The sequence below is a fragment of the Lycium ferocissimum genome, chromosome 5 (assembly GCF_029784015.1).
Source record: "Lycium ferocissimum isolate CSIRO_LF1 chromosome 5, AGI_CSIRO_Lferr_CH_V1, whole genome shotgun sequence".
NCBI classification, from domain to species: domain Eukaryota; kingdom Viridiplantae; phylum Streptophyta; class Magnoliopsida; order Solanales; family Solanaceae; genus Lycium; species Lycium ferocissimum.
The window spans coordinates 69,722,003-69,740,561 of NC_081346.1; the positions used below are offsets into that span (position 1 = coordinate 69,722,003).

The 18,559-nt window shown below is 33.5% G+C and overlaps 1 protein-coding gene across 1 annotated transcript; it reads right to left on the reverse strand.

Moving 5' to 3' along the window:
- Window positions 1–1,291: 1,291 nt before the first annotated feature.
- Window positions 1,292–13,184, reverse strand: LOC132057227 (probable serine/threonine-protein kinase PBL7). Its single transcript, XM_059449723.1, has 5 exons — window positions 13,073–13,184; window positions 11,735–11,922; window positions 4,232–4,421; window positions 3,173–3,564; window positions 1,292–2,014 (listed from the first exon to the last, which is right to left on the reverse strand). Exons 3-5 carry the CDS (start codon window positions 4,350–4,352, stop codon window positions 1,709–1,711), a joined length of 819 nt encoding a protein of 272 aa, XP_059305706.1. The 5' UTR covers window positions 4,353–4,421; window positions 11,735–11,922; window positions 13,073–13,184; the 3' UTR covers window positions 1,292–1,708.
- Window positions 13,185–18,559: the final 5,375 nt, after the last annotated feature.

Here is an 18,559-nt window from a genome sequence, read left to right on the forward strand (position 1 = left end):
TCCAGTTTATGGAGTGATTCTTATGTCTCCTGTCGGCTGTCGATCTTTTCATCAACTATCATTGAAAAATTAGAGTCGAAACTAGTTAATTTTTACAGCCTAAACTAATTTACTTATAGATTATAGATTTTAATACAACTTCCAAAGTACGTGTTGGGCTTGTAGCTCCTCGTCAGCATGCTGATCACGTGGTGTTTTATCATGATCATGCCAGTGTTCATAAGTGGTTCCATCTAAAGTTATGAAATATGGCTAAGGCCACATGTTCAGTACCCAAAGAATGTTTTAAGTTCTTAATTTTTTATAATTTATGAAAATAAATAGCATTACTTGATTTGAACTGCATCGCCTCACATGATGTTTTCTTGAAAGTTTTGCTCAATTTTTAGTTAGAGAGTTGATGATACTTGATGAGTATGATGTGTATGTACTTGAAAATATGTTTGTTATCCCCCTTCCAGGCGCATGTGAGTTTAGACATGAGGATATGGGCTAGGAATTTGGCTCGTCCAGCCTTTTGTGGTGAGCCAGTTACTCTACCAGCGAGTGTTCTTGTATCCAGTTACTTCTTTTACTATGTACTTATTCAATCAGTTAGAAGCTCCATGTATATGTGGGTCATGTCATTTTCAGGATAGTATCATGTGTATATCATGAATTATGTATAAAAAGCTTTATATATATATATATGAACAACAAGAAACTAGCCTGAAATTAAGCGTGGAATGAGACCCAAATAACATCTCCTGCAGCACGTAAAGAAATGCTAAAAGGCACATGTAAATGCCATTCAGCGAGAAACTCTTGACTAAAACACAAATTGGCTAAACCATTAGCTACCGAATTAGCCTCCCCGTAAATATGAGCAATAAAGGCCACCCACTTCCTAAGCAAGGTGTGATGAATGCGATTGACAATGTCATCGGAATGGCACAATTCTTCCAGCCTGCAACACATGAACTACATTATCAATTTGCAAGGCAACTCGCGCCAACCCCCCCCCCCCCACCCCCGCCCCACCGCCCACATCTCAGGCCAGTGAGAACTTTAGTTATTATGCTGCTTGCATTGTCTATATCTAAGTAATTCCAATAACATAACTGGCATAAACTGGAATCATATCTTGATCCATCGATAACAAAACCGCTGAGAGTTGAGTATATGACTTTGATAGCCTGAAGCAAAAATTTGAAAGTTCAGGAAATACTAGACCGATCACTTATATCAACTAGTTAGCATGCTTACACTTTCCACGATGAAACAATGAAAGGTACAAAAAGTGAAATGTCACTGAGCAAGACAACACAAAGGAGTTGTATACCATCTCTTATGGCTAAAAAGAATATAAATACAATCACGATTCTGTAATTATACATCATAATTTGCCTTTTCACAATACAATACTTGCACACGGAAATCGTAAGGCATGCCTGCTTCTACAATAAAAATAACCTCCCATGCTATGCAAGGGTACCGAGAAATGAGCAAAAATATAAAATGCACTAACACAGATCAAATACGTGAGTACATGCTCAATATTAGGGAAGCTACGCGTAGCTGGCTGAAATCCGAGGTACAAAATTTTGGGCAATGGTCATGTCAATACAGTTCCGTCTGATTGAACTTGTTTTGAGGTACATTTGATTGTCGTTTGTACTGAACTAGCTTCAACTACGTGTCTTGATATTATTACTTGTTCAGTCTCCTATCACCATCTAGGTTCATGACTGCCACCCTTTTGTCGCTTATCACCATCTCGTTTCGTTCTAGGTGGAGTAGCAGGTGTCCAGCGCAAGTTTTGAACTCCCTGAGTATCACCGTCAATTTTTTGTGCAGCAAGATAAGATAAAGCTGTGACAACGTCTGCTATGACCGGACGCATGTTAGGTTGCTCCTGAACGCACATTGCTGCAACTGCTAGAGCTTGGTACAAACCTCTTGCTGGATATTGACCTTGAAGCATTGGATCAGCCATCTGTGAGAATTTTCTCTTATCTTTGAACAACGGTTTTGCCTGATAAAGAGAGCATGATTATAATCTTTAGACTTGGTTCTCTATATTGGTTTTCTAACAGTAAAAACAATCTACAATCTACAATCTCCAACCCCCACCACCCACCACCAAGCCAGCACAAAAAATAAATGAAATATGGCAAGTTCAGGTTCCAACATTAAGTGCTCCAGTAAACTGAAAACTGAACCTCACTGCAAGGGTAGATTAACCTGGAAGCCTCTAAAATATCAATCTGGTATCTAGACAGTTGCGGGTATTGGAATTCTATCCTATGTTGCTCTCTCTCCAAAATGATGTTGTACCCGTGTCGGACCCTGCGGCATTTTTGAAGAATCTGAGAAGCATATGTTCTATCCAAGAATGATCGTCGTAACGAGAAAAGGAAGGAATTTTTTATCTTCCAGTAGGTTCTCAAGTTTTTCAAATGCATCTGCTTCAAAATAGGTGTTATCAAAGGTGCGCTTAAGCCCTAAAGCGATGCGCAAAACATGCTGAGCACTTCGCCTCGCTTAGCGGGCGCTTCAATGTTCTCATCAAGGATCTGACACATAGTTTTCCTTGCCAATAAGCGTAATCCTGAAGAGGCAACACTAAATAATTGAAATTTCATTTTATCATTATTATTTTTCAACTTCTTTGTCCATATATTTGTTATTCATGCTTATAAGTCTTGGACGACACATTCATATTTGTATTTTTTCTCCATTTGCGCCTTTCTTCATTAAAGCTCACGCTTTAAGCCCCAATGCATTTTAGAGCTTTTTGGCGCTTTTTGCCTTTAAAACGCTGCGAATCACCTAGTAGTTTATGAGAATAAAAGTTAAGTTGCAAGGCTAGATTACCCTGGAAGCCTCTAAAATATCCATCCAGTATCTAGACAGTCAGGCATTGAAGTTCTATGCGAAAATAATAATAGCATTTTGTTTTAAGCAAAAAAGAAAGGAAATTTTTATCTTCCAGAAGACTCAAGTTTTTCAATAGTTAACCAAAAATCATATTACATCAGCTATGAAGTATGGACTGCGTTTAACTCAATTAGTTTAAGATACTTTAACATACACATGGTTTTATAATTGCGCTGATTTATGTCGTTTATAGAAATTAACAGGCAACCGCAGAAACAACGAGATAAAGGCATATAATAATCAAATATCTTACCCATGCAACCAGATTGTGCTCCCCTCCAGTTTTTGAATTTTCAATCGCTTTCCTTCCAGTGATGATCTCCAAGAGGACAACACCAAAGCTGTAAACATCTGACTTTAAAGTCAACTGACCGGTCATGGCATACTCTGGAGCACAGTACCCATAAGTACCCATAACTCTAGTAGAGACATGGGTGTTATCTCCGACTGGCCCCAACTTGGCCAATCCAAAGTCGGATAGCTTCGGATGATACCCCTCACCGAGCAAAATGTTGGAGCATTTTAAATCACGGTATATTACAGGTGGGCTTGCTCTGTCGTGTAAATATTCTAAGCCTTTTGCTGCTCCAGCTGCAATTCTCATTCTCGTGTTCCAATCAAGCACTTGCTTACCGGGCGTAAGATCTGCAAACACTCGATTTAAATCCAACTTTCATCTGAAATGTCAGAAATGACAAAAATGGTCCCTTATGTTTGAGGGTAGGTTCAAAATAGTCCCTTAAGCATGCACTGAACAGTTTTGGTCCTTTAAGTTAGCCAAAAGTTAACACGTTTAGTCTCTGTCAAATTTTAACAATTTGTGTTCGTTAGATTTGATGGAAACAGTGGAAAAAAAGATTTAACCATAAACATCAAGAAAGTCTCATCAAATCCTAAAATATGCAATGCAACTTTAATTAACCATAAACATCAAGAAAGTCTCATCAAATCCTAAAATATGCAACACAAAAAAGTTGCACTAGACACTAAAAAGATAGCAGAAACTACGCCTCAAAAAGTTACACCAGACTCTAGAAATAAATTAAAAATAGCAGAAACTACAAAAAGTGTACCTCGAAAATTGAGTTCTCGCTAATTATCTTTTTTATCATTGTCCCCGTCAAATCTATCCGATAGAGTTCGGTAAATATTTAATGGAGACTAAAAGTGTCAACTTTTGACAAACTTAAAGGACCAAAACGTGTTCAGTGCATACTTTTCAACCTACCTTCAAACAGAAGGAACCATTTCTGTCATTTTCTCCCAAAAATGTAGACAGACAAAAGAGGTTATCTACTAAAAGGGAGATTACCATGAATATGGTCATCCAATGATCCTAGTGGCATATATTCATAAACCAAAAGTCTCTGATCTCCATCAGCGCAATAGCCAATTAAATTTACCAAGTTAGGATGGTGTAAAAGACTTAGCATCAGCACTTCAACAAGAAATTCCCTGTTCCCTTGCAATCCATTACGATCGAGTTGCTTGATGGCAACAATCTATAGAAATAAATGAGAAAAGGTGTCAAAGCTTAAGCTCCAGCCCATATCTTAGATGTCCAAGTAACATCATAAAGCACAGTATCCAAAAATAGAACAACTACTCCCTCCCCGTCCCAATTTATGTGAAAGGGCATGGAGTTTAAGAATGAAAGAAAGGCTTTTGAAACTTATGGTCTAAAACAAGTCGTAGATATTTGTGTGGCTGTAAATCATTTCATTAAGGGTAAAATTGGATGTTTAAAGTTAAGTTGTTACTAAATATAGAAATTTGTCATTCTTTTTAGGACTGAATAAAAGGAAAAAGTGTCACATAAATTGGGATCGAAGAGTATAATAATAGCAATAGTGGTAACAATAGAAGCTCTTATTACCGCTATCATCATCATTATATCAAACAAAAGGGAAATGGTAAATAACCAAGGTCAATTCCATCTTTTCATAAGGAGGAAAAATTTGAATCCACCCACCATCTAATCAACGTGAAAAAGCAGAATACAAACAAAGGATCGCACTGCAATATGATACTACAGAGGGTCTTTTACTAGGTTAATAACCCTGGCGATGGGATTGCCCAACTCAGAACAAGTCCAAACACAGCGCTAAACGCCACCTTGGCTAAGCGGGCACAACAATAGGACCACCGCCTGAGTATGAACAGTCCGCCTGGGTTATTCTCTGCTTGACCTCAGTACCATCCTTGCTAATTAAAGCATTTTCACCATAATACCTAGTAGTCTAGTGTGATATAGTTCAACACAAGATTTTTAACCTGTCATTTAGGCTAAATATAAACAAGTAATTTAAATGTAAAACAAAGTAAAAATTACCTAGAAACGAAAGTTGTGCTGAGCAGAGATGGAGATTATAAACAGCAAGTTTTTTTATTTAAGAGAGTATTTTACAAGCAGAGAGAGAAGGGGGTCTGTAAAACGCCTTCTACTTACAAGAACTGATCCTTATATAATGGATCATGAAAACAAAAGGACAAAAAGAAAAATTGGCCGACACAAAAAAGTTGACAAAGGAAAGAAAAATGGCCGACAAAAAGAAAAGAGATTCCTTACTTTTGGAAATCTCAAAAAACTTTGAAAAAGAAAAAGTAATATACAATCATTACTAAAAACAAAATACTTTTCTTTATTAAAGATATGCTTTATAAAAGCAGATTCTTGTGGCGGGATCCACCTTATCACTTCATTTTTTATTTTCCCTTGTCTTTGGCTGAGCTGAAAGATTCTTCCTGCTGGCTTGTGAATTGGGCCATGAATTGTGAAAAGTCCTCAGTATTATCTGGACTTTCAGATTCTCCTGCTAAGACATGGTCTGCATTTGCATCATCATCTTCATTATCAGTAGTATGACCAACTGATGCCATCGGAAAGGATTTCTATGGCAAGATTTTTCATTAAATCCTTTTTAAATTCTTCCATGTATGTAGCTATTGGGAGTATGATTCCTTTCTTCATCTGAATTTTTCTAGCAATATCTTTGAAAGGGGCTAGGAATTTCCCTTTGCTGTCTAGATCGGATGGAATCTCTGTTGCTAGCTTCAGTTTGGTCTATTAACTCATGTCCCGGAATTGTGCCATCATTTGATTTTTGAATTAATTTTTTTCAGAATTTGATATAAAAAATTCTTTTTAAACAAGGTATATTATGTGGGGTAATACCCACTTCGACAGACCATTTCATGATCCATGGGATAGAAAATTCAATGAAAAAACACATAGGCAAAAGACATAAATTGACCCTTAAACTATACTTCAAATATCGATATCGCACTTAAACTTTACTAGTGACCTATTACACACTTAATATATGAAAAAGTGATATTATTTACCCCCTGAGAGCTGATGTGGCACAATATATAAAAAAGAAGGCGCGTTTTAGTTATATATTATTTATTTTTCCTTTTTTTTAATTGTAAAATTCAATTTTTTGTAACCCCCACCCCACCCACCTCCACCGGAGCTCGTCTCCTCCCCCTTCTCTTCCACTCCATGGGGAGAAATTTTTGTTATTAGTTTTTCCCATTTGGAAGGAAAAGCTACCTTTATCGTAAAAAATAGATAACACTAATGGGTGTTGGCCGGAAAAAAAAGTTTCCAGTCAAAAATTTTCTTTCATGTCAAAAACCATCCACTGGTATTTTTACCTCTATTCTCTTGGTATTATCATGTCAAAAACCATCCACGGGCAAATCATTCACATCAAGTTGATTAAGTTTTGAATCCATTTGGTCGGCGTCGAAGGCGGCAGTGAAGTTGGAGGAGAAGAAGGCGTGGTGGTGGTGGAATGACGAAGAAGAAGGGTTATGGAGGTGGGGGTGGAGGAAATGAAGAAGAAGAAGTGGGGGTTGGGGTTGGGTGGCGGGGCACTGGTGCAAATGAAGAAGAAGGGTTTGGGGGTTGGGGGGGGATTTCATTTCACTCTCCTATATTTTACGATGTGGTGTTGACATGGCGCTGATGTGGTGAGAGAGAGTGTAACACCTCCCACCATGTGACTGGTTATCAGCTCTCAGGGGGTAAATAATATTACTTTTTCATATATTAGGTGTGTAATAGGTCACTAGTAAAGTTTCAGTGTGATATCGACATTTGAAGTATAGTTTAAGGGTCAATTTATGTGTTTTGCCAAATACATTTTAGCAATTCCATCAAAGAAAGTAGTATTAGTCTCCAAGTCTATAATTTTTGAAGAAACTTCAACCCATTCCATATATAAACTTTTAAAGAGTTCTGGTAAAATTTTTACGGTTAGATCATAATGGATCCACCATTGACAAAACCAGCTTGAAATGCCTTGTTTATAAACATTGGCACATACCTTTATAAACCATGAATGTTTTTTATTAGAATTTTCATATAAAAGGACTTTATGAAAGCCTTCCACATAATCCCAATAATTAAATTTAACTGAGATTTTTTTATCAGGATGAATATAATCCCTTTCCTTCAAAGTGCTTAATCCCCATTCATTTGGAGAGAAAACATTTTTTATTATGATTTTTGAAAAGTTATAAACTTTGTTGTTGTTAGCGGGATAAAAATATTGAAATTCTGCTGATCCCAAAGATGAAAGAACCAACTCATAATTCATCCGTTATTTATAAGTAATTGTTGCATATGACGCTTGATCAAATACCTTTGCATTATTTGCCAAGGCTCAGTTCTCCATTGGAGGTCTTCATTTTCTATGAGAATTATTAATTCTCTATTGTCATTTTGCCCATATGAATCAGTATCCTCATGATCATCCTCAGTAAGTAATCGGAATATGAAGGTGGCATATTATCCTTCTTCTGCTGGACTTGTATAAAAGCCAAATATTGTTCATATGTAATTTGCTTCCTACTATTACTGGAAGATCCTGCAATATTATCAGCTATTAGCTTTTGGTTACCCATCTGGGCAAGAACAGTGCCTCTACCTGTTCCTTTAGATGTTGTTCCTCTACCTCCCCTTAATGCAAAGGTATTTTGATCAAGCGTCATACGCAACGATTACTTATAAATATCGGATGAATTATGAGCTGGTTCTTTCATCTTTGGGATCAGTAGAATTTCAACATTTTTATCCCGCTAACAACAAAAAAGTTTATAACTTTTCAAAAATCATAATCAAAAAGATTTTCTCTCCAAATGAATGGGGATTAAGCACATTGAAGGAAAGGGATTATATCCATCCGGATCAAAAAATCCCAATTAAATTTAATTATTGGGATTATGTGGAAGGCTTTCATAAAGTCCTTTTATATGAAAATTCTAATAAGAAACATTCATGGTTTATAAAGGTATATGTCTATGTTTATAAATATGGCATTCCAAACTGGTTTTGTCAATGGTGGATCCATTATGATCCAACCGTAAAAATTTTACTAGAACCCTTTAAAAGTTTATATACGGAATGGGTTGAAGCTTCTCCAAAAATTATAGACTTGAAAACTAATACTACTTTCTTTGATGGAATTGCTAATATGTATTTTTTTATTGAATTTTCTATCCCATGGATCATGAAATGGTCTGTCGAAGTGGGTAATACCCCACACAATTTACCTTGTTTAAACAAAAAAATTTATACCAAATTCTGGAAAAAATTAATTCAAAAATCAAATGATGGCACAATTCCGGGACAAGAGTTAATAAACCAAATTGAAGCTACCATAGCTAGCTACAGAGATTCCATCCAATCTAGACAGCAAAGGGAAATTCCTAGCCCCTTTCAGCATATTGCTAGAAAAATTCAGATGAAAAAGGGAATTATACCCCCGGAGCAGATGATAGCTGCATACATGGAAGAATTCAAAAAGGATTTAATGAAAAATCTTGACATAGAAATCCTTTCCAATGCATCTATGGCATCAGTTGGTCATACTACTGATAATGAAGATGATGATGCAAATGCAGACCATGTCTTAGCAGGAGAATCTCAAAGTCCAGATAATACTAATGACTTTTCACAATTCATGGCCCAATTCACAAGCCCGCGTTAGAAGAATCTTCCACCTCAGCCAAAGACAAGGGAAAATAAAAATGAAGTGATAAGGTGGACCCCGCCACAAGAATCAGCTTTTATAAAGCATATCTTTAATAAGAAAAGTATTTTGTTTTTAGTAATGATTGTCTATTACTTTTTTTTTTCAAAGTTTTCTGAGATTTTCCAAAGTAAGGAATCTCTTTTCTTTTTGTCGGCCATTTTTCTTTCCTTTGTCAACTTTTTTGTGTCGGCCAATTTTTCTTTTTGTCCTTTTGTTTTCATGATCCATTATATAAGGATCAGTTATTGCAAGTAGAAGGCAGGTTTTACCGACCCCCTTCTCTCTCAGCTTGTAAAATACTCTATTAAATAAAAAAAGCTTGATGTTTATAATCTATCTCCATCTCTGCTGAGCACAGCTTTCGTTTCTAGGTAATTTTTACTTTGTTTTACATTTAAATTACTTGTTTATATTTAGCCTAAATGACAAGCTAAAAACCTTGTGTTGAACTATATCACACTAGACTACTAGGTATTATGGTGAAAATGCTTTAATTAGCAAGGATGGTATTGAGGTCGTGAGTAGAAAAACTCAGCGGATCGTTCGTACTGTGCGTTGTCCCTGTTGTTGTGCCCGCTTAGCCGAGGTGGCATTTAGGGCTGTGTTTGGACTTGTTCTGAGTTGGGCAACCCCATCGCAAGGGTTATTAACCTAGTAAAAGACCCTCTGTAGTATCATATGCCAGTGCGGTCCGTGTCGATTGATGGTATCAGAGCCATGGTACACGAGTAGGAATAGGTGATATACGTTCAACACACATCTCCTAATGAATATCATTAGAAGTAAAAGTACTATTAAAAATAGTAAAAAAGAGGAATATGATATGCCTCAGAGAATTAGATCCGCTAATAAGTGGACTATCCCTAAAATTCAGCCCAGACTAATTTATCAAATGAGTACTTTTGAGAAATTAGGTCTCAAGCAAGTGGTAAAAACCACTGAACAAACAATCACAGTTGATAGTGATCATGCTACCTTTAGATTATTATCTGAAAGTGATTTAGCCCCTTATAGGAAAACCCATAGATTTATGCATATTGGGTTAGTACAGGTTGCATTTAAGCCATTACATTAAGAGGCTTACCGGAAAGCTTTATAATAGCTTTAAGAGATGAGAGGAACCGAAATTGGAAAAAATCCCTCATAGGGACAGTTCAAACCAGTTTGGCTTATGGCCTTGTATATTTGAATGCTTATCCTAATTTGCAGGTATCTTTGCAGGATGATAATTCTTTAGATGCTTTAATATTAAGTGTTAAATTACATGGCTATGATTATATGCCAGGTACAGAGGTAATATGTATTTGTTATAGAATATATTTTAAACCATTATATACTATGAATCCTATGTGTAAAATTATGGAATTCAAAAATGAAACTGTTTTGATAGAAACTAATTTTGGAAAATCCAAAGTTGTTACTCGAAGACCTATCAAATAGGATGAAATTGATTTTCCCAAAGAGTGGGTCATAGAGAGAGCAGCACCTCCTCAAAATAATATTAATACTGATGTTTCAGAAATTGAGCAAACCCCAGATGGGACTATTAAACTAGATCCTTAATAATTTTTAATAAATCCACAAGGTTGTTACCATCCAAAACATTGATATTGGTATCTTGGAATTGGGAGAAGAGTTTATAAAACTCATCTTCTTCCTTATTACTTTTAAATTACCAAAAGCTTATATTTGCCAAGACAAAGTCTGCATACCAGAAAGTTTTGTGTTGGTGAAAGATATTTCTAATCAAATTATTTTAGGAACCCCATTTTTTCAAAAAATATTTCCTATCCAAAGAATGGATACTAAAGGCATTATAGGAACCTTTGAAGGGAATCCAGTTGAATTTCAGTTTATAACTGAACCATTTTCAAGGATTATAAATGAAATCAAGGATAGGTTGATGAATAAACATCAACAAATCAATTTTCTCAAACAAGAAATTTATGCTCTTAATATTGAAGAGATTTTGCAAATCCTAAATTACAGCAAAAAATAGATTTTTTAAAAAATCAGTTTTCATTACAAATTTGTAGTGATCATCCTAATGCTTTTTGGGATAGGAAAAAAACATATTGTTTCTCTTCCATATGAAGAAACTTTTCCGGAAGAAAATATTCCTACTAAAGCACGACCATGTCAAATGAATTCTGAATATTTAGAATTATGTAAAAATGAGATTTCTTCTCTTTTACAAAAAGGTCTTATAAGGTCTTCAAAATCTCCATGGTCATGCACAGCTTTTTATGTTAAGTGGAGTTCCTAGATTAGTTATTAATTATAAACCCCTTAATAAAGCAGAATACAAACAAAGGCATCGGACGACATAAAAGCTCACATTCTGCAGTCTAATAAGGGAAATGTAAGCATTTTCTCAAAGATTAATGCAAGTTTGCAAGACTCTACTATTGCTAACAGAACAAGAATGGAAATTTTCATTTTCGCCCTGTTTGTGACAAAGGATTAAGTGGTAAATACAGTGTCTAATTGTCAGTAACTGATATTCAAGAACGAAGCTAGTCCCTGCCCATAAGTAAGCCGACTACTTATAACACTATGGAATAACATAAGCCCATCAAATACGAAGCAAGTGCGTAAACTTGGCACAGTTAAAGCAAGAAGAAAGGAAATTAAATAGTGAAGACAGTTCTAATTTCCCTCATGAACACACTATGCGAGAAAACAGCGAGTTCAACCAAAAATCGAACTTCATTCCATTATCCAAAAAAATTCTACCATTGGAAAAAAAAAAAAAAGTGACAGAAAAAGACCTGATTGGAATCAAGCCGCCCTTTGTATACTTTTCCAAAACCTCCCTCTCCAAGAAGAATATCACCACGAAAGTTTCGAGTTGCAGCTGCTAATTCACGAAATGTAAAAGTCTTGGCTGCAATTTGACCAGACTCTCCATCCTTAATATTCTCCTTTGAGCCTAACAGATTCTTAGCCTTAAACTTTTCTGAACACGAAACCAAAACAGTAATTAAAAAAGGAAAGAAAAACACGGAACTGAAACCAAACAATTAGTTTTATAGTTGAAAAGTTGAAGCTCCAAAATCACATAAAGACCAGAAATTAGACGAAATGTACAAAAAACCCATCTCCAGAATCATTAAATAAGTCTACCTGTATGATAAATATGTAGTTTTATAGTTACCAGACTAGAAATTTGACAACAATACAACAAACCCATTTCACAGAATTATTAAAAGTTAAAAACTTGAAGCTCCAAAAGCACATAAAATCGAGAAAATTGACAATAATAAAACAAACCCATTTCACAGAATTATTAAAAGTTAAAAACTTGAAGCTCCAAAATCACATAAATACGAGAAATTCAACAAAATATACAACAAACCCATCTCGTAGAATCGTTCAATTAGTCTGCTTATACGATAAATATGTAGTTTGATAGTTCCAATAACAGAAATTTGACAATAATACAATAGACCCATTTCACACAATCACTAAAAGTTAACAACTTGAAGCTCCAAAATCACACAAAGACGGGAAATTTTACAAAAATACAACAACCCCATTTCACATAATCATTGAAAGTTAAAAACTTGAAGCTCCAAAATCACACAAAGACAAGAAATTTTACAAAAATACAACAACCCCATTTCACATAATCATTGAAAGTTAACAACTTGAACCTCCAAAATCACATAAAAACGAGAAATTTTACAAAATATAAAACAAACCCATCTCTCAGAATCATTAAATTAGTCTACCTATATGATAAACATGTAGTTCTACAGTTACCAGAACAGAAATTTGACAATAATACAACAAACCCGTTTCACAGAATCATTAAAAGTTTAAACTTGAACCTCCAAAATCACATAAAGACAAGAAATTTAACAAATATACAACAAACCCATTTCACAGAATCATTAAAAGTTGAAAACTTTAAGCTCCAAAATCACATCAAAACAAGAAATTCAACAATAATGAAACAAACCCATTTCACATAATCATTAAAAGATTAAAACTTGAGGCTCCAGAATCACATAAAACAAGAAATTTGACAAATATACAACAAACCCATCTCACAGAATCATTAAATTAGTCTTCTTATATGATAAATATGCAATTTTTATAGTTACCAGAACCAAATTGAACTGAATTGTTCGATTCTTTCTTCTTCTTCCTCTTCTTTGAAGTCTGTTTCGATGCTCCACATGGAAACCAAACCCATCACAGAAATCCCTTTTTCTTTCTCGAGAAATTTTATACAGCAAACCCATTTCTATGTATATACAGTGTATATATTCTGTATATACACCTTGTTAGTAATAAAGATTCGCACCCTACACAGAGAGGGAAAAAGGAAAGTCTTTCACAACTGAGATGACAGAGAAAAGAAACTCTTTTGATGAGCATTTTACACTGTTACTTATAATTCATTATAAACTGTTGAAATTTGAATTTTTTTTTTTTTTTTGTGATAATATAATATAGTACTCCTTTAGGGTGTGTTTGGTATCCAGAAAAATCATTTTAAAAAAAAATTATTTGGTTGGTTAAAATATTCCCAAAAAAAAAAAAACTTATATTACGATAAATGATTTTTCTAAATAAGTAGATGAAACAAGTTTGATAAGTGGCATTCAATACTGATTGTCTACATTATATATAAAGAATTTAAATAATATGAATTGCTCGATTCTTTCTTCTTCTTCCCCTCTTCTTTGAAGTCTGTTTCGATGTAAAAATAGTAAATTATTTTTACACCGTTAGGTCATATAAATTTGAATCTCAACATTTTATGGAGGTTTACTCATAAATATTTTTTGGATAACCTGATGGTATAAATAGTTATTTAAATTAACAGTGTGTAAAATTTAAGCTCATATATAAATAAATACTTTTATAATAATAAATAAGAAATTATTTGGTTGGTTAAAAACAACAAACAAACAACAATGATTCAAAGATAGTAGATCCACCACGCGATTGTCTACATTATATATAAAGAATTTAAATAATATGCACTGTCCGTGTAAAAATAGTAAATTATTTTTACACCGGTAGGTCATATAAATTTGAATCCCAAGAGGTTATCATAAATATTTTTTGGATAAGATATAAAATAGTTAGAGGAAAACAAGAAAATCACTTTATTATTTATTATTTATAATAATAAATAAGTAAATCACTTATTTTCAAGAAAAATATCAGAAAATGAATAAGAAAACACTTGGTATTCATACCAAACACACCTTTAATAAGCATTAATAGTAATTGTTTGTGGGTTGACTATGTCAAACTTAAATGCTTTTTTTCTTCTTTTTTCAAGGGTAAAGGGTCAAAAATAACCCTCTACTTTGGAAAGAGGGCTAAAAATATCCTCCATTATAAATTTAGATAAAAACTACCTCTCCCGTCATTAAAGTTTTCAAATACACCCCTATCTTAACGGGAATCCCGAAATAACCCGATTTTATTTTTAAATCCGCTGCATTTAAACCCAACTCAACTAAATAAAAAACCCATATAAATTACCCGCTCTTGTGCCTAGTGGCTCCAGATGTAGAACTCGGGAACAAGTTGGTCGCACATGAGTTTTTTATGTAGTTGGATCGAGTTTAAATGAAGTGAGTTTAAAAATGAAATCGGTTTATTTTGGAGGATTTGGGAATTTTCGTTAAAACATGGATATATTTGAAAACTTTAATGACGAGAAGGGTATTTTTTATCCAAATTTATAACGGAGGATATTTTTAGTCCTTTTCCCATAGCAACCCTTTTTTTAATCCTTCGATATTCATTATGTACTTTATTTTGGCAACATTTTGTAGGTATAATCCAACCTTTAAAATTTTAAAAATTGTGAGAAATTCTGATGGTCCTTCAGAGATTTTTTGTTTCAAATTTTCAACGTCGAATTTGTGCGGCTTGCAAAATATATGACAAATTCGCTTTATTGAGCTATTCCAATAAATACAACAGTTTATTCTAATTTTTCGTTGCTGAAGAAGAATCAGTAGACATATAGATGAAATGGTTAATGAGAAAAATAAAATATTTTTTCTTTTCACATCAAATTTTAATTTCTATAAAATTGATTTTATATTTGTAGAGCATCAAAAAGAATTGCTATTTTGCTATTTTTATTAGAAAATTTTAGTAATCCATATTCCCATTCCACCTAACCCTCCACCCCCTCGCCCCCCACCCACCCGCCAAAAAAAAAAAAAAAAAAACCAAAACTAATAACCCACCCCCAACCAAAAATATATATATATATATATATATATATATATTAACTCATTAGTTTATCATCTATTGACCAAATAAAAATGAAAAGAAAATGGCCATGATTGCAAATTGCCAGCATTTGCATTAGTGCGTGGCAAGTAAGCAGATATTTGGTATCTTTAACACGTGACATGTCCTAGAGTCCGTGTGGCTAAAGATTTCATATTTTCTTTAATTTTGACTAACATATAAAATAATATTGTAGTGCTATCAAATTAAATCAAGATACTCTTTTTTGTTTGGATAAAAATAAAGATACTCCAACCTTATTACAATCGTCTTACCATTTCATATTCATTTACTAATTTTTTTTTATTTTTTTTTGTGTGTTTACTTATTTAGAGGAACAAAATATCAACTTTCTCAATTGGCAACGTTGACATTGCAATCGATTAAAAAAAATTATAAAAATTATTTTATCTTATTTATATTCTTCTCCAAAATCTAAATAATTAGTATATGGTACGAGATATTTTCAACGTTCGTAAAAGAAGAGCATATATTATAAAATTAAATAAGGGTATATGACTTTTATTAATTCTTTTTTTTTTCTTTTTGATGGGAGAATGTTTGAGTTTTCAAATTCATCACCAATAATTTTATGATTTTGGACTGCAAGCTTAATTTTTAAAGTTAATATTAATAAATTAAAATTAAATTCAGTCCTGTAAACACGTCATCAGATTGTTTACAAGTAATTAGCAAACAACTAACGATTAATAATGTGTACAAACATTTTAAAATCGAATAACTTCAAAACCTCCCCAAAGTTCCAACAAATAAAAAGTCATTTATTGATATTTTTTGCACTCTTTAGTTCAAAAGTAACCCAAACATTACTCGAGATTATAGGGCTGGGCATAAATACCGAAAATCGAAAAATCGAATCGAACCGAACCGAACTAGTTTGGTTCAGTGTTTAGTGTCCACCGTAAAAAAACCGAAACCGAAATAGCCGAACCGAAGTTTGATAAAACCGAACCGAAAAATCGAACCCGCACCGAAATTTAATACATTACCCAAAAAAAAAATTAAAATAGTCCAGGCCCATTAAGTTTAAAGCAAAAAAAATCCAATTATAATAAGTCCTCTTTTGCATTTGTATCCCTAATTTTTCACTTCAATTGAGAAAATTAAATATCCTTAACAAAGAAAGGTAACTAGGATGTGTTTTTAGGATTAATGTATATCATTTATGTGTTTTCTTAATTATTCTTACGGTATGTATATAACACCTAGTAATCCTATATCATGATTATAGTTTTCTGTTCTTGTGTATCCTGTTTGCTTGATTTTGATTTCAATTTATCAGTTTTATGTTTTATTGCTTTTGAGAATATGAATTAGTGTCAATGGAATCGCTTCTAATATTATATCAAAAAAACCGAATTGAAAAAACCGAAATCGAACCGAACTGAACTTTAAAAAATCGAAACCAAAAGAATAGAACCGAACTAGTTTGGTTCGGTGTTCGGTGTCCACCTTCAAAAAACCGAACCCGAAATAGCCAAACCGAAGTTTGATAAAACCGAACCGAAAAATCGAACGCCCACCCCTACTCGAGAATCATTGTAGTCAAAAGATAAACTTTTTTTCAAAAAGCATTGTAATTATAACTGAGAATTGTGTGGAACCGTGTGAAAAATTAAAGTTAATTGAAGAATAACTATCATAGATATTTAGAAGAGTTTCTAGAAAGTTATAATGTAATATCTTTGATATATATTGTATTAGGAAATGTCTAGAAATTTTAGACAATTAGATATTTATAGTAGAAGATAGAAATATCTATATTAAAGTAGTCTAGAAGATAGAAAGATAACTAGATTTGTCTTATGAACGTATTCGTACATATTTTAACCATCCCTACACAAAGATACAAATAGGGGTGGCCTTAGTCATTTATTAGAATGCCTGCCCAACCCCAATTGAAAGTCATTCAAGCCGATTCAAGTCTTTTTCCATTACAAAATTCTCTTTCCAAAGCCTTCATCTTCTTTAGTTGAATCTTCCAATCTTAGTAACGATCTTGGGCTAGCAGAAGGTTTCTCCGATTTACTTTTCTTCTGCTATATTTCTCTACAAACCGCTCATCTTAATGATATATTCACCTCTCTTTCTGCCGGTCAATGAATAAATCACAATATTACATAATATCAAAAACATTTTCAAATCGACTAAAAACATCATGTTCACTAAGAAAATCATAAAGAACAAAAGAAAATTACTAATCCCGATTATTCCAAGCACCTTCCAACTAATAACTAAAGAACGGCTCCTCTTTCTAGAGTCCTTCTTAATGGCTCAAACAAGATAAATATTTTTAATTTTCACGTAACATCTTTACCTCTAACATAATATTTAATATCATTGTACCAATATATATCCTGAAAATTATTACTACTTACTTCCGCAAGAAGAAGATACTAAAATTATATTATTTGATCGATTAGAATGGTCTTTGTCCACCATGCATTACATTATCTTAATTTCCCTTAACCTCTCATCTAATTAATCAAGTTTTGCATTACTCTACCAGTCTTTCCATGTATTAACGGGGCTTGCACGATGCACCTTTTTTTTTTGCAGTCCAACAAGAGGCACACAACAAGGTGATCTAACCCCTCTCCTCTTACCTTTTTATTCTTTGCATGAAACTATTTCACGTAATATTCGATTGGCGGTGGACTACCGGCCAATAGTGACCCCCACTAAACTATAACGCCATTGCACTTGCTTATCACATCTCCTTTTCGAAAATGATATTGTTTTGATCTCAAGAATCACAATCAGAAGTTGTCACACAATTTCCCGATTAATATTCCAAGTATGCAATTTCAATTTTCATGTGACATCTTTACCTTGAACATATTGATGCCATTGTACCAATCAATGTATCATTCACAATTTTCTTTTCACACGTTCGATGTTGAACTGTGCGGCTCAAGACAATATATTCTCCAAATTTGATCTGTCACTAAATTTGGTGGTCCAAAACTGAAAGGGACAGTAAATAGATATAACCAATTAACACTTGAAAGATACTTACCATAAGACACTTTCTATCTTAAGATAATACCATTACCAGAAGATTATTATTTATTAATTATTAATGGCTTGCGGCAAATACCAAATGATAAAACTTCAAAGAAGCAACAAAAATAAAAAATTAATAAACCATGGACCAATACAGGAAATATCTTAGAATTCTACTCTAGTCAAAAGATAAATAATATGAAAACAGATTTATATACCACTACACACGTCAAAATGTCACAACACCCGTCTTTTTCAATGAAACTGACAAGATAAAAATCAACAAGAAAATCCAA

Bases quoted from the DNA above. Each gene is read 5' to 3' on its own strand.
- LOC132057227 (XM_059449723.1), bottom strand. From the start codon at position 4,352: ATGCTAAGTCTTTTACACCATCCTAACTTGGTAAATTTAATTGGCTAT. The intron at 3,565-4,231 runs GTAATCTCCCTT...GAGTGTTTGCAG, and splicing joins ATTGGATGACCATATTCATG to ATCTTACGCCCGGTAAGCAA. The intron at 2,015-3,172 runs GTAAGATATTTG...TCTCTTTATCAG, and splicing joins AGCACAATCTGGTTGCATGG to GCAAAACCGTTGTTCAAAGA.